Below are 15,185 nucleotides of genomic sequence, written 5' to 3'. Positions count from 1 at the left end.
TCTAACACTATCTTCGGACATGTACATCCGGTTATAAACACATGTGTCAAATTTAATGCAACAAAATATTAACGATGTCTGCTGGATGGAAGTTTATCAACAACATTAAATCATTAAAAAGTAGTGCTAAACTGTTGTCTGCAGCAGCTGTCACCGCAACAGCGACAAGTTTGAGCAAGTCAAAGAGAAAATTGGACGGAAAAGGTAACTTAACCAGCCTTACCAGGTCCCAGAAAAGTTACAAATTAGCTATAGCTAAATCTAGCTATTTCTAGCTATAAAACCAATAACAATTGTGAGTAGTTTCCATTTTAGCGGTCCCTACTGACATTTACTATTTATTTGAGTATAGGGTTGTGTTTAAGTTGTTGTTAAAATATGGGGCCAGTAGCACTAATGGAAAAAGCAGGGGTGTGGGGGCGGCAGACCCAAAGTAATGCGAGGTCATGAAGTGTTTCCGACCGGGGACCGCTAAACTGGAAGTGTCCCACAATTGTTCAAAATATGTGAATATCGAACATAAAATAGTTATTATCCCATTTAAGTGGAGTATGAGACAATCACAAAGAATGGAGATATATGCAGTTTTAGTTTCAATACATGTTGCGAATTTCTGCGATTAGTCATTTATAAATTTGTCATATATACGATGATTATCAAAAGTGAAAAATTCAGTAATGATTTATCGCAAAATACTGCCGCAGTTATCAGGTCAGAGAGATGGCCTTTTTGAACCAGGCTAGTTCAAGTGACCCATATTAAGACATGTATACATAGGCCTAATGAACCATAAATCACAGGACACACGTTTTTCTAGTTTTAAAAGAAGACTTACAATCTTTATGTTGATATTCGCATCATGGTATGGATATTTTATGATTTATTGGACTTTTACTCATGCAATGCAACTAACTTTCAATAAATTTGACACAACAACCAGCGAATCGCTTTGCAAACAGGTACATTATTTTATATAATTAGATCACCATAAAGTTTACAAAATTGTTAAAAATGATACTGTAGCTGTTGGAAAATCTTAATTTCGGTCATTTGTAAAATCCAAGAGATAAAGGAGAAAGAAAACACACTGACCACCGCTGATTTGAGAAGCAGCCGTATATTTGTATCTCCCTGCATCCGTAACTTAAATATGGCAAAATTTAGCTCCCTTTATACTACTTTCAGTTTCGCTTTCATCAAATGGCTACTTTCAGTCACATGATACAGCTAGGAAAATTGCAAAATGGCGGCGAACTGATGAAGCACAGCAAAATAACGTATAAAAGTTGAAAAATACCGTAAATTTGATGCAAATAACTCCTGCTTTTTTTAACAGTTATAAATCTGTTCCATTTTATCTTTGTTCTGCGGCAAAAATCTAGTCAATGCAGCTCATGTAGCTTGTCTCAGCACGAAATTCATGCTAAAAAATAAGCGTCCACGTCAAAACAGGATTGCGAATAGGTTTCTATTCGCATATTTTTACAAGTTTTTAATCACAATGCAATATTTATGACAAATATGGTTCATTAGGCCCATTGTACATGCCTTGTTATGGGTCAACTGGACCAGCCTGGTTCAAATGAAACAGCTGGTGCAAACAGGCTATCTCTCTGACCTGGTTATTGAAAATGTGACTTCAAAGATCTTGGTTTTGTATCATTGTCTTACATCTTACAACCCTTTTGGACATGATTATGACCATTTTGCATCTTATTTTGACATATTTTGCCATATTGGTACTGGTTTTATAGCTACTTCTAGCTATATATAGCTAGATTTAGCTATATAGCTAATTTGTGACTTTTCTGGGACCTGTTAACAATATCTTTCCCTTCATTTCATCATCACTTATTAACTTATACTGATCCATAATGGCCTTGCATGGGGGAGGGGGAGGGGGGAGGGGATAGGATAAGAGAAAGTAAAAGTGTTGATTTTATGGCAGTATAAAGTTGAAGTTGACTGCCAGATGTCCTAGGTTACTCAATCCATTAGACAAGCTTACTCAAGTTACTGTCGCTAAGTGGCTGCTTTTTAATTTCTGACTTGCAGCCATCGCGACGTTACAGTTTGACGTCACAATATAAAACAAACTGTATACATTGGATTAGGTTGACTACTCAATCCACCTAGTGCTTCGTAACAGTCAGTGACAGTGAGTTGTGATAAAAAAATAATTCCCAGCAAATTATGTATTCAAGGTCCTAATTCCGTCAAAGTTCTTATTTTGATGTATTTTGTTTTGATCTTATGGGAACACCTTACCATTACATGTAGTCAGTGTTTAAATGGTCTCTGGAATCAAATCAGCACTGTTTTCTTAAGTTAACATTGATGTTTACACCATAATTCCAGTACAAATCTTTTTGCTTAATTATCCTTTTTACCTCGACTATTCAAAGAATAGTAGAGCTATTTGACTCGCCCGTGCGTTGGCGTCTGTGTCCAGATTTGGTTAAGTTTTTTATGTAAGTTGGTATCTCAGTAACCACTTGTGGGAATGGATTGAAACTTCACACACTTATTCACTGTGGTAAACTGACTTACACTGCACAGTTTCCATAACTCTGTTTTGATTTTTTTAGAAAATAATGCCCCTTTTTCGACTTAGAAATTTTTGGTTAAGGTTTTGTATGTAAGCTGGTATCTCATTACCCACTAATGGGAATGGATTGGAACTTTACACACTTGTTTACTGCCATCATCTGACATGCACTAAGTAGGTCCCATAACTCTACTTTGCATTTGTTTCAAAATTATGCCCCCTTTTTGACTTAGCAGTTTTTGGTAAAGTTTGTAAGCTGATATCTCATATCCACTAATGGGAATGGATTGAAACTTCACACACTTGTTCACTGTCATGATCTGACATGCCCTGTGCATGTTCCATAACTCTTCTTTGCATTTTTTCAAAATTATTTTCCTTTTTTGACTTAGCAGTTTTTGGTTAAGTTTCTTTTTATGTAAGCTTGTATCTCAGTACCCACTAATGGGAATGGATTAAAACTTCACACACTTATCCACTGTCATGAGCTGATAAGCACTGTGCAGGTTCCATAACCCAGTTTCCCATTTTTAGCTCGGCTGTTCATAGAATAGTAGAGCTATTAAACTCGCCTGTGTGTCGGCATCCCGATTGGTTAAGGTTTTGTATGTAAGCTGGTATCTAAGTAACCACTTGTGGGAATGGATTGAATCTTCACACACTTATTCAGTGTGATAAACTGACTTACATTGCACAGGTTCCATAACTCTATTTTGCTTTTTTACAAAATTATGCCCCTTTTTTGACTTAGAAATTTTGGGTTAAGGTTTTGTATGTAAACTGGTATCTCAGTAACCACTTGTGGGAATGGATTGAAACTTCACACACTTATTTTATGTGATAAACTGACTTACATTGCACAGGTTCCATAACTCTATTTTGCTTTTTTTTATAAAATAATGCCCCTGTTTCGACTTGGAAATTTTTGGTTAAGGTTTTGTATGTAAGCTGGTATCTCAGTACTCACTGACAGGAATGAGTTGAAACTTCACACACTAGTTCACTGTCATGATCTGACATGCACAAAGCAGGTCCCATAACTCTATTCATTTTTTTCCCTCCAAAATTATGCCCCTTTTTCGACTTAACAGTTTTTGGTTAAGTTTTTTATGTAAGCTGGTATCTCAGTATCCACTAATGGGAAAGGATTGAAACTTCACACACTTGTTCACTGTCATGATATGACATGCAGTGCAAAGGGTCAATAACTCTACTTTGCATTTTACAAAATTATGCCCCTTTTTCAACTTAGGAGCTTTTGGTTAAATTCTTATATGTAAGCTGGTATCTCAGTACCCACTAATGTGAATGGATTGAAACTTCACACACTTGTCCACTGTCAGTAGCTGATAAGCACTGTGCAGGTTCCATAACCCTGTTTTGCTTTTTTACTAAATTATGCCCCCCTTTTGACTTTTGTATTCATTCAATTGACAAGGCTGTTGAATAGTCGAGTGTTGCTGTCCTCTGACAGCTCTTGTTACAAAATTATGCCCCTTTTTCGACTTTTGTATTCATTGAATTGACAAGGCTGTTGAATAGTCGAGCGTGGCTGTCCTCCGACAGCTCTTGTTATAAAATTATGCCCCTTTTTCGATATTTGTATTCATTCAATTGACAAGGCTGATGAATAGTCGAGCGTTGCTGTCCTCTGACAGCTCTTGTTTTAACCCTACTAACATCTTCCTTTCTGCACAACAGTTTAATTGTATACAGGGTAAAAGCAAAAGGATTTGTACTAGAATTATGATCTAAGACAAAGAAAGCATTTCTATTTTACAATGGGTCAAACTAAATATGAAACAGATTTGGCAGAGATTTTAGCAACTTCATTGAAAGTGGAGAAATCTTGCAAAGATTAACCTTAACGACCAGTCAGTTAGCTAAATTCTTTAGACACGGGATGGCAAGACTCCCTTTCAGCAGTCATCTTGTTGTCTGTAGTGTGATTGTTCATTGGAAGAATTCAGGCAAATTAATTTGTACAGTTGAAACTGGGTATCTCGAGTTCCAAATGATTGAGCGTTTTACTTTGATCGAGATAATGGAATTTTGACTTAAAATATGGTACTCTGTGCACGTGTTTTCGGGACGGGACTTCGAGATAGCTGGAATTTTGAGATACGCCAGATCGAAGTGTCGAGTTTCAACTGTATGTAACTGCTAGTTTCTCGGATCTTATTAAGTCTATTGTGCCATCTAGTGAGGATGCCACTAAGGATCTCGAGAAGTATGTTCAAGCAGGCAGGCATAACATTTTATATCAAACGACTGAAAGAGACTATATAAAATTACATTATGCTACATGTAGACCTGATATAGTAGTTGTTTCCATTTTTGTTACAGATGAAATATTATTCATGAGTAAAGAAGATAATGCTGTACCATCAACAGCAAAGATCGTTATGCAGGAGATTGGCGAAAACAGAGGTATATGTTGGCCTATTATTAAATGTGTGATCATCGGAGCTAGATAATTGTCTTTTAGACAACACGTTCCTATGTTATTTGTAGTACAAGTTTACATAAAATTATGATGATATTCTAGATTTTAGCATTACAAATGTAATATAATTTATTTAAAAATCTGCTATTAATGGCAGGTATTACTCCTTTTCTTACTGCTAATAGTTCTAATTTCTCAGGAACACAACAGAACAGAACAGACCTTTATTTCGAACTTTTAGTCTTGTTTAGGTAATAGTCATAAATTATTTAAGGAATCAGACATGAAAACTTATATCTTATTTCCTAAGGAATACAATTTCTTTTCTGAATGCTATGTTAGCTTTCATGTTTAACCATGTTGGTGTTCTTTTTAGATCCAGTTCTTTCTAATGGAGATCTCAACTGGGCCTGCGCTTGTATCGAAAGAGATGTTATAGGACCGTGTAATGTTGAATTCCGAAATCTACGCGAGTTTATGCATGTTCAAAACATTAAAGATGATATTGAGGCTTTTGATGCTGAAATGAAAGAAAAGTTTGACAGACTGTTTGAAGATTTTATAATTTGTACGATGGACCATCCTGTATATTATGAAGACAGCATGTTGGATGAAGAGAGGGAAGAAATTAAAAAGAAAGAAGAAAAGGAGAAAGAACTTGAGGAGAGGAAGAGAAAGGAGAAAGAAGCTAACAGAAGACATTTTGGTATATATTACCACTTTAGATATATCCTTAATCATGTTTTGTTTGCTTTGAGATATTTAGCATACTGTGAAATAATTAATATTCATGGGGGACTAATTTTCATGAATTTCGTAGTTGACTCAATCCACAAAATTTAATCCCAACAAACAAGTAAAATTCCCATTCACTGTATGTTCAAAAGTTGTAATCCACGAATTCATATCCCCACGAAATTGCCATTTTGACCAAAACCATGAAATTTCATGGCCATGAAATTAAATGATTTCCCAGTATAAAGTTCTCATACCTGTGCTAAAGTTAATCTCCAAATAAATTTAACTTCTATAAACCTGCTGTTAGGACCACATATTGTCTTAACTGTTTGACCATAATGTAAATTTAATATAAAAAAAAACAAAAAAACAAATTTTTCCATTTCCACGAGATTTTGCACCTTTGTAATTGTATGAACTGGCTGGCTCTCTGGGAATGATTAATACCAAATTTGTTTACACATGTCAGTGCTCAGTTTTGATTGAATTCATAGCTTTTGAAAGTCATTTGGAAATGTTCATAGAGGTAAATTGTAATTGAAGTTTTATACTTTTTGACACCTACTTAAATTGTGGAAGTGTATAAAGCTTTACAATTTTTTATTTGCTAAAAGCTTCAAAAGTTTGTTTGCTTTTTATGCCTTAAGGCATATAGCATTGGAACTGTCTGTCCATTTGTCTGTGGCCTTTTTTTGTCCGTACCAACCAGATTGCTTATAGCCTACATTGATGACCTGATTTAATTCATACTCTCTTGCAACAATCCTTTATGGTAAGACCTAAAAACTGACCTATACATAAATGACCTTGACCCTCATATGACCTTCACCATCAAACTTAGAACCTTAATAAACAACATTTATGGTCCTACAGTCCACATAAATGACCAAATTTAGTTCATACTTCCACTCAACATACCCTGTGGCACGACCTACTAACTACATGTAACCCTAAGTACAGATGATCTTGACCTTCACCAAAAAAAAGATATTGATCTTTACCAAAAAATAAACTTAAAATCTAAAAACCCCATCATCTTTGGTCATACACCTGTGGGCATGATTTTATGTTGTGCAAACACGGCTCCCTGTATCATATTTAGAAATAAAAGACTGTTATTTAGCACCTTAGTTACACATCTTAAATGAATTGTACAGTTTTGATGTGGCCATTTTAAACTTTGTACTCATTGATCAAAAGTATAATATGAGCCGCACCATGGGAAAACCAACATAGTGGGTTTGCGACCGGCATGGATCCAGACCAGCCTGCGCATCCGCGCAGTCTGGTCAGGATCCATGCTGTTCGCTAACAGTTTCTCTAATTGCAATAGGCTTTGAAAGCGAACAGCATGGATCCTGACCAGACTGCGCGCGGATGCGCAGGCTGGTCTGGATCCATGCTGGTCGCAAAGCCACTATGTTGGTTTTCTCATGGTGCGGCTCATATTATAACAGTCATGTTTTACAGGCAAAGATGAGGTAGTATTTATAACAAAGGAGGAAAATAGTAAACCTAGTACAGTGATGATACCTAAAGTACAGGTGGAGGAAAATAGAGGTGGGTATCTTGCATTATCACTTAAGTAGTTGTTTGTTTGACCTTTATACACTCTCTCAATTGCGCCTATTTTCTGGTATATCAAAACTGATGTGAAGGCTTGGTTGTGCAGTGTTTCAGTTTGGATATTGACATAAGAAGTCTGCTGAGAAGACACAGTATGATATCACAATTATAAATATGATCAAGCTTGGGCTAAAAAATACTTAAGAACAGAAACCAACTTAACCATTATCATGCTGGATATGATTGATTCTGCCTTTGCGTCCAGTGTAGATCATGATCAGCCAGCACATCTGTTAGTCTGATCATGATCTGCACTGTTTACCATTCAGTCAGTTTCTTTTTAGTAAGCACCCTTTTAAACAGTCAGTGGTACTGTCCAAATTGGAAGATGAACAAGTACATTATATATTTAGCATGGTAAGGGTTGATAAAAGACCAATTTAGGTATAAATACATGTGAAAGGCCTTAGCTTTTGACTCTTCCACAACTGTTCCACAACTCCTTGATTGTATAGATTTGACTGTAAGTATGGGTTTCCTAACTAGCACTGTAATGTTTATGTAAAATTGAATTCAAAAGTGTACGAATTGTAACTTCACGTTTATTAACAACATTGATAGACATTTATCACCTTACCTTTCACAGGACCTGTTTTACCAAACGGAGAAATTAACTGGGCTTGTACATGCATTGAAAAGGATGTAGTTGGACCGTGTAACATAGAGTTCCGTGAGTTTCGAGCATTTGTGGCAGCACACAGGAACGTGAAGGATGACACAGAAATCCCAGAGAAAGGAAGAACTATTATTGGAAATTTTATTGGTTGTGTTCGTAATAATCCAGTGTATTATTCTTCACTTCTGTCAAAAGATCAAGATGATGATGAAGAAAATGATATTGATGAGGATAATGACTTTGATCAAATGTCTGGAACAAAGACAGAGAGATAATGAATGTTTTTATAGTCAAATTTTCATTCTTTTATTTACTTATTAAATGATACAGTTTTGATAAAGGGTGTAATATTTTTATTACTGTTGAAAGACAGGATCAGCATAAAATCCAAAACAAACAAATTAATTTTATTTTTCCAGAATTGGTGTAACTTCACGGATTTTTTTCTTAAATGTTTATTATGCCCCCTTTGAAGAAGGAGGGGTATATTGTTTTACAGATGTCAGTATGTCTGTCAGTCGGTTGGTATGTAGACCAATCTGTTTCTGGATGATAACTCAAGAACGCTTAAGCCTAGGATCATGAAAATTGACAGGAAGGTTGGTCATGACCAGCAAATGACCCCTATTGATTTTGAGGTCAATAGTCAAAGGTCAAGGTCACAGTGACAGAACAGTGAAACGGTTTCCGGATGATAACTCCAAAATGCATTGGCCTAGGATCATGAAAGCTGACAGGAAGGTTGGTCATGACCAGCAGATGACCCCTATTGATTTTAAGGTCAGTAGGTCAAGGTCACAGTGAGCCTGAACAGTTAAACGGTTCCTGAATGATAACTCGAGAACACTTGGGCCTAGGATCATAAAAATAATAGGGAGCTTGATTATGACCAGCAGATGACCACTATTGATTTTGAGGTCAGCTGGAACAGCTGAACAGTTTCCGGATGATAACTTTAGAACACTTGGGCCTAGGATAACGAAACTTGACAGGGAGGTTGATCATGGTCAGCAGATGACCCCTATTGATGTTGAGGTCTGTGGGTCAAAGGTCAAGGTTACAGTGACCCGGAACAGTTAAACGGTTTCCGGATGATAACTGAAGAACGCTTGGGCCTAGGCTCATGAAACTTAGTAGGGAGGTTGATCATGACCAGCAGATGACCTCTGTTTATTTTAAGGCCAATACATCAATGTTCATTTACCCAAAACAGTAGAACTTTTGTATACAATAACCAAATAATTTCTGTTCCTGTGTAATTACTGAATGCATCAAGAGGGGCATTTTATGTTCTACCAGCTCTTGTTTGTTTATTTGTTTTGGGTTTTAACACTGTTTTTCAACAGTATTTCCATTATGTAACGGCAGGCAGTTAACCTAACCAGCGTTCCTGGACTCTGTACCAGTACAAACCTGTTAACTGCTAACTTCCCCACATTAATCATTAATCAGAAGCACAGGGCGAATAATTTCAGACGCAGTGTCTTTTATCATACACCCTGCCCAGATCCGTAGACCAATCTCCCTATTCAGCTAAGCTGGCAGGCTTTTTAGCTCAGCTGTCACAAAGTGACAAGATGAGCTTTTGTGATTGCGTGGCGTCCGTTGTCCGTCCGTAAACGTTTGCTTGTGACCACTCTTGAGGTCACATTTTTCATGGGATCTTTATGAAAGTTGGTCAGAATGTTCATCTTGATGATATCTAGGTCAAGTTTGAAACTGGGTCATGTTCGGTCCAGAACTAAGTCAGTAGGTCTAAAAGTAGAGAAACCTTGTGACCTCTCTAGAGGCCATATTTTTCAAGGCATCTTCATGAAAATTGGTCAGAATGTTCACCTTGATAATATCTAGGTCAGTTTTGAAACTGGGTTATGTGCGGTCCAAAACTAAGTCAGTAGGTCTAAAAGTAGAAAAACCTTGTGACCTGTCTAGAGGCCATATTTTTCATGGGATCTGTATGAAAGTTGGTCAAAATGTCCACCTTGATGATATCTAGGTCAGGTCTGAAACTGGGTCATGTGCGGTTAAAAACTGTAGGTCTAAAAGTAGAAAATCCTTGTGACCTCTCTAGAGGCCATATTTTTTAATGAGATCTTCATGAAAATTGGTGAAAATGTTTACCTTGATGATATCTAAGTCAAATTCAAAACTTGGTCACATGCCTGCAAAAAACCAGGTCAGTAGGTCAAATAATAGAAAAACCTTGTGACCTCTCTAGAGGCCATATTTTTCAATGGATCTTCATGAAAATTGTCAGAATGTTCACCTTGATGATATCTAGTTCAAGATTGAAACTGTGTCACATGCCATCAAAAACTAGGTCAATAGTCAAATAATAGAAAATCCTTGTGACTTCTCTAGAGGCCATACTTTTCATGGGATCTGTATGAAATTTGGTCTGAATATTCATCTTGATGATGGCTCGGTCAAGTTCGAAACTGGGCCGTGTGCAGTCCAAAACTAGTTTAGTAGGTCTAAAACTAGAAAAACCTTGTGACCTCCCTAGAGGCCATATTTTTCAATGGATCTTCATGAAAATTGGTCAGAATTTTCACCTTGATGATATCTAGGTCAAGTTCAAAACTGGGTCAACTGTGGTCCAAAAGTAGGTCAGTAGGTCTGAAAATAGAAAAACTTTGTGAACTCCCTAGAGGCCATATCTTTCAATGGATCTTCATGAAAATTAGTCAGAATGTTCACCTTAATGATATCTAGTTCAAGTTCGAAACTGGGTCAGCCGCTGTGAAAAACTAGGTCAGTAGGTCTAAAAATAGAAAAACCTTGTGACCTCTCTAGAGGCAATATCTTTCAATGAATCTTCATGAAAATTGGTCAGAATGTGTTCACCTTTATGATATCTAGGTCAAGTTCGAAACTGGGTCAGGTGCAGTCAAAAACTAGGTCAGTAGGTCTAAAAATGGAAAAACCTTGCGAAACTTGGTTTACTGATTGAACAGTGAACATTGCAGACCATGATCAGCCTGCACAGATGGTTACAAAGGCAAAATTACTAGCAGCCAACAGGCTAAGTGTCAAAAAGGTCCTATAATGTGTGCTTATACTGAAAGAAATTGAAAGCAATTCTGTGGGTTCCTGGCAAACAGGACAGATACTGTTAAATTTTCACTAGATGAATTAAGGTGATACACACATATTAACAATCTGCTTGTTCCATTCTCAGTATACTGATTTTGCATTCCCAGTTTGTTACAGAGACATATGCTCATTGTAGCCAAAGAATACCGAAGTAGCAAATAGCAAATGTGAAAATATATTGTACCCACTGCCTTAAATAAAATATCAATTACATTCACATACTGGTATAAAGCATGTGAATTTTTTAATTGAGGAAGTTATCTGTTGTGTAAAGAAGAAAAAAGATATCCTCTTAGCAGGGTTGTAGTAATGCTAATGCTAATGGTATTGCATTATTAATGCATTATTTTTTTCAAATAATGCCAAGTAATGATTAATGCCACAGTTTTAGCATTGAAAATAATGCTAATTTAATGCCAAAGTAAGTAATGCTAATGCTAATGCTTAGCATTACTTAGGCATTATTTTTGTATCACTGGAAGAAAACATAATTTACACATGTATGCTGTTATTTACACAGGTTATAGCAGTTCTCTAATAGATTGTTGTTTGATTTTAATAAACTGTCTAATGGTATAATTGCCTTTTGTTCAATGTACACCTGAAAGATTTTTAAAAATACATTTAAAACCTGGGACAACTCCTAAGTGCATATTTATAATAGCCACAGAAGTGTGACATAATTAGATTTGTCACCCAAAATATCAAACAGGACCTATTATCTTTTGACACCTTTTTATCAATTAACACTATGCCACTGATAGTAATGTTTAAGACCTTAAGGCAGCTAGCTTTTACATGGCATATTAAATTAGGCTGTTAGGGAGCCATTAAACAGGTACTTGACTTTCTCTAACAATTTAAATGCTCATGCATGCTGTACTTCAACATACAGCATAAGGTGTATTTATAAATAGATGCAAAATATACTATATGCCCAAACAATAACGTGATTTTTACAAACTTAGCACATGGAATTCAACAATTTTGTAACTCACAAAACCTTCATGAAAATCATTCTTATAATACAGGTAATAAACAGCTATACTACAAGACAATTCAGGCCCTTCCCGAATAAAAGTGTTTTTACAACTTCGTCTGCAAACTTTTTCAGTTAATCTCTTTTCAGTATAGTTTTAAGAATATAAATGAATAACTGTCTTACACTGCCGAAACAAAATGTGATTGAAATTTACCTAAATACACTGATTTATGTACATATGGCTACATTAATTTAATAAGATTTTAGACATATGTATTAAACACATTGTCTTGGCCTAATATATGTCACTGTCAATTTTAAAAATAAATTTTGTACATTTCTTATTTTTCGTGCAAGTCATGTATAATTACCATCATGGAAATACAGTTATTTTGTCGCGCGTCTTTAAATGGATATTCATTTGAAACAATTTTAAAATCACGTGATCCCGAAGAATTTCCGACCGATTACGGAAAAACGATAAACATGAAAGTAGGACAAAATGACCCCCCATGTCAGTCTAAGAAAATACAGAAACAATCATTTGTTTCTCTGTTCTTGTGTTGATTTCAAGGGAATATTGCACGGCTATCATAATGTTTAGTACTATATTACAAAATGTGAAGTCTTTTTTTAAGATTTATGTCTATTCATTTGTCTTTATCTTGCACCTTTAAAATAATGGTACAAGAAAAAATCAGATATAATACAAGGAAGTCATACATGTATTTAACTATTCATGTAGATGACTAAGTAAACTAAAATGATTTAATGAAAAACAAACAGTGTATGTGATAATAACATGCAATGATTCTCAAAAAGTAATGGTAATGCTAATGCTAATGCACCCTATGTAATGCTAATTTAATGCATTATTTTGATAAAAATGAGTAATGCTAATGCTAATTTAATGCCATCTTTCTCCAAATAATGCTAATTTAATGCATTACTTTTGCAAGTAATTATTAACAACCCTGCCTCTTAGGTAGGTATTTATGAAAACAGCAAAAATGGAGTTTTCTACTACAATATTCATGCATTAAATAATTAAAATGGTGATGGATTTAAGGATAATAAGAAGTTAGCTAGATCTAAACATTGGAGATTACTTCAGAAAATTTTATGTACATGTAATAGTGATTTATGAATTATAATTATATTTTAAACATTTTGCTGTTTTGAACATTGATTTGGTGATGACAGTGTCTTATATGCATGCTGTTCTTGAGGGTGGAGGGTGGTGGGGTTTAGTTGACTTGTAAAAACATAATGTTCTTCTCTCCAGTTATATCCATATTTGATTTCAGCATTCTCTGTTACTGAAACCATTGCACATGCGAGCTTAAAGTGAGAGTGCCAAAATTACAGAAGAGAATAAATAAATTGTATGGAAATTACCACCGTCATTATGACTCCCCTACATTTTGTTTATTTATTCAGCAAACGTGTATCACAGGGTGATTTTTAGCTAGTCCGTTCAAGGAATAAGGAGAGCTATCCTACTCAACACCGCGTCAGCGTCACACCTTGGTTAAGTTTTCTTACCAGTCAACATTTTGACAAATCTTTTGTTGTATAGCTTTGAAACTGTCAACACCAGTACCATCACCATGTCCAGTTTAAGGCAAGAGTACTTAACTCTGTCAATGATTTTGACTGAATTATTGCCCCTTTAAACTTACAAAACTGTGTTAAGTTTTTTGTACCAGTTCATATTTTGTGTAAACTGTTTCTTCTACAATCCTCATCTTTTCCACCAGCACACACATATACAATAAAGCAGTTGAGGGTACAGTTAGTGGAGCTGCTTTAGTCCAAAATATTTCTTGTCAACATTGAAACTGGTGAAAATTTAACCCAGCACTACGATAAACAACTAGACAGCCTTGGGAAATTTTACGAATTTTATCTTGATCAAACTAGGTTCATAATTTATCGAGGTCATTTTGTCCTCCACCTTTTTTCGAAGAAGAAAGGGGGCATAGAAATAGGTTGCATCCGTCCGTCTGTCCTTCCTTACGTCTGTCACACTTCATGTCTGGTCCTTAACTCTGTCATTCAAGAAGAGATTTGAAATTACTTGGCACAAATGTTCCCCATAGTGAGACGACTTGTCATGTGCAAGACCCAGACCCCTAGCACCAAGGTCAAGGCCACACTTAGAGGTTAAAGGTAAACATGGTCTGTTTCTTGTCCGTTCCATACCTCTTTCAAAAAGGGATTTTAGAATTACTTGGCACAAATATTCCCCATGTGTTAATATATGATGTGCAAGACCTAGACACCTAGCTCCAAGATCATTGGCACCTTTGGAGATAGAACATTTTATGTTCTGTCTCTATTTTTGCTCTGTCTGTCCTTCGGTCACTCTTATTTCTGATCAAGAGCCATTTGACCTAGGACTTTATTCATAGGTAGGTAGGGCTTATATAGTAGACAACCCCTATTGTTTTTGGGGCCACTCCATCAAAGGTCAAGGTCACAGGGGCCTGAACATGGAAAATAATTTCCAGTCAATAACTTGAGAACCTCTTGACCCAGAATGTTGAAACATCATAGGATTATTGGACATGCAGTGTAGATAACCCCTATAGATTTTAGGTTCACTCTGTTAAAGGTCAAGGTCGCAGGGGCCTGAACATGGAAAACCACTTCTGATCAATAACTCGAGAACCACTTGACCCAGAATTTTGAAACATCATAGGATGATTGGACATGCAGAGCAGATGACCCCTATTGATTTTGGGGTCACTCTATTAAAGGTCAAGGTCACAGGGACCAGAACATGGAAATCCATTTCCGATCAATAACTTTAAAATCAATTGACCCAGAACCTTCAAATTTAAAAGGGTGATAGGACTTACAAAGTAAGTTTTTAGCTCGACTATTCGAAGAATAGTCTAGCTATTCTACACACCCTGGCATCGGCGTCGGCGTCACACCTTGGTTAAGTTTTTGCATGCAAGTACATACAGCAACTTTTAAAGGCATATAGCTTTGAAACTTATTTATTTTTTCTAGGTCAATTACCAACCTCACTGGGTCAAGTTTCATAACTCTAACATGTATTTTAAGCAAATTATGCCCCCTTTTGGACTTCTGAAATTCTGGTTTAAGTTTTACATGCAAGTTA

General features: G+C 35.9%; 1 protein-coding gene across 1 annotated transcript; it reads left to right on the top strand.

Moving 5' to 3' along the window:
• LOC123527583 (uncharacterized) lies at positions 1–8,314 on the top strand. The gene is made up of 5 exons (XM_045307149.2): positions 1–204; positions 4,895–4,978; positions 5,371–5,700; positions 7,203–7,292; positions 7,945–8,314. The coding sequence occupies exons 1-5, from the start codon at positions 75–77 to the stop codon at positions 8,247–8,249; spliced, it is 939 nt and encodes a 312-aa protein (XP_045163084.2). The 5' UTR covers positions 1–74; the 3' UTR covers positions 8,250–8,314.
• Positions 8,315–15,185: the final 6,871 nt, after the last annotated feature.

This window comes from Mercenaria mercenaria, chromosome 14, assembly GCF_021730395.1.
Source record: "Mercenaria mercenaria strain notata chromosome 14, MADL_Memer_1, whole genome shotgun sequence".
NCBI classification, from domain to species: domain Eukaryota; kingdom Metazoa; phylum Mollusca; class Bivalvia; order Venerida; family Veneridae; genus Mercenaria; species Mercenaria mercenaria.
The sequence above is the reverse complement of the archived record's forward strand: the minus strand, read 5'-3'. Positions and strand labels throughout refer to the sequence as shown.

Excerpts from the sequence above, each read along its gene's own strand:
- LOC123527583 (XM_045307149.2), top strand. The coding sequence starts at position 75 with ATGTCTGCTGGATGGAAGTTTATCAACAACATTAAATCATTAAAAAGT. Across the intron at positions 205-4,894 it reads GAGAAAATTGGACGGAAAAG|ATGAAATATTATTCATGAGT; the intron begins GTAACTTAACCA and ends TTTTTGTTACAG. Across the intron at positions 5,701-7,202 it reads AGCTAACAGAAGACATTTTG|GCAAAGATGAGGTAGTATTT; the intron begins GTATATATTACC and ends CATGTTTTACAG.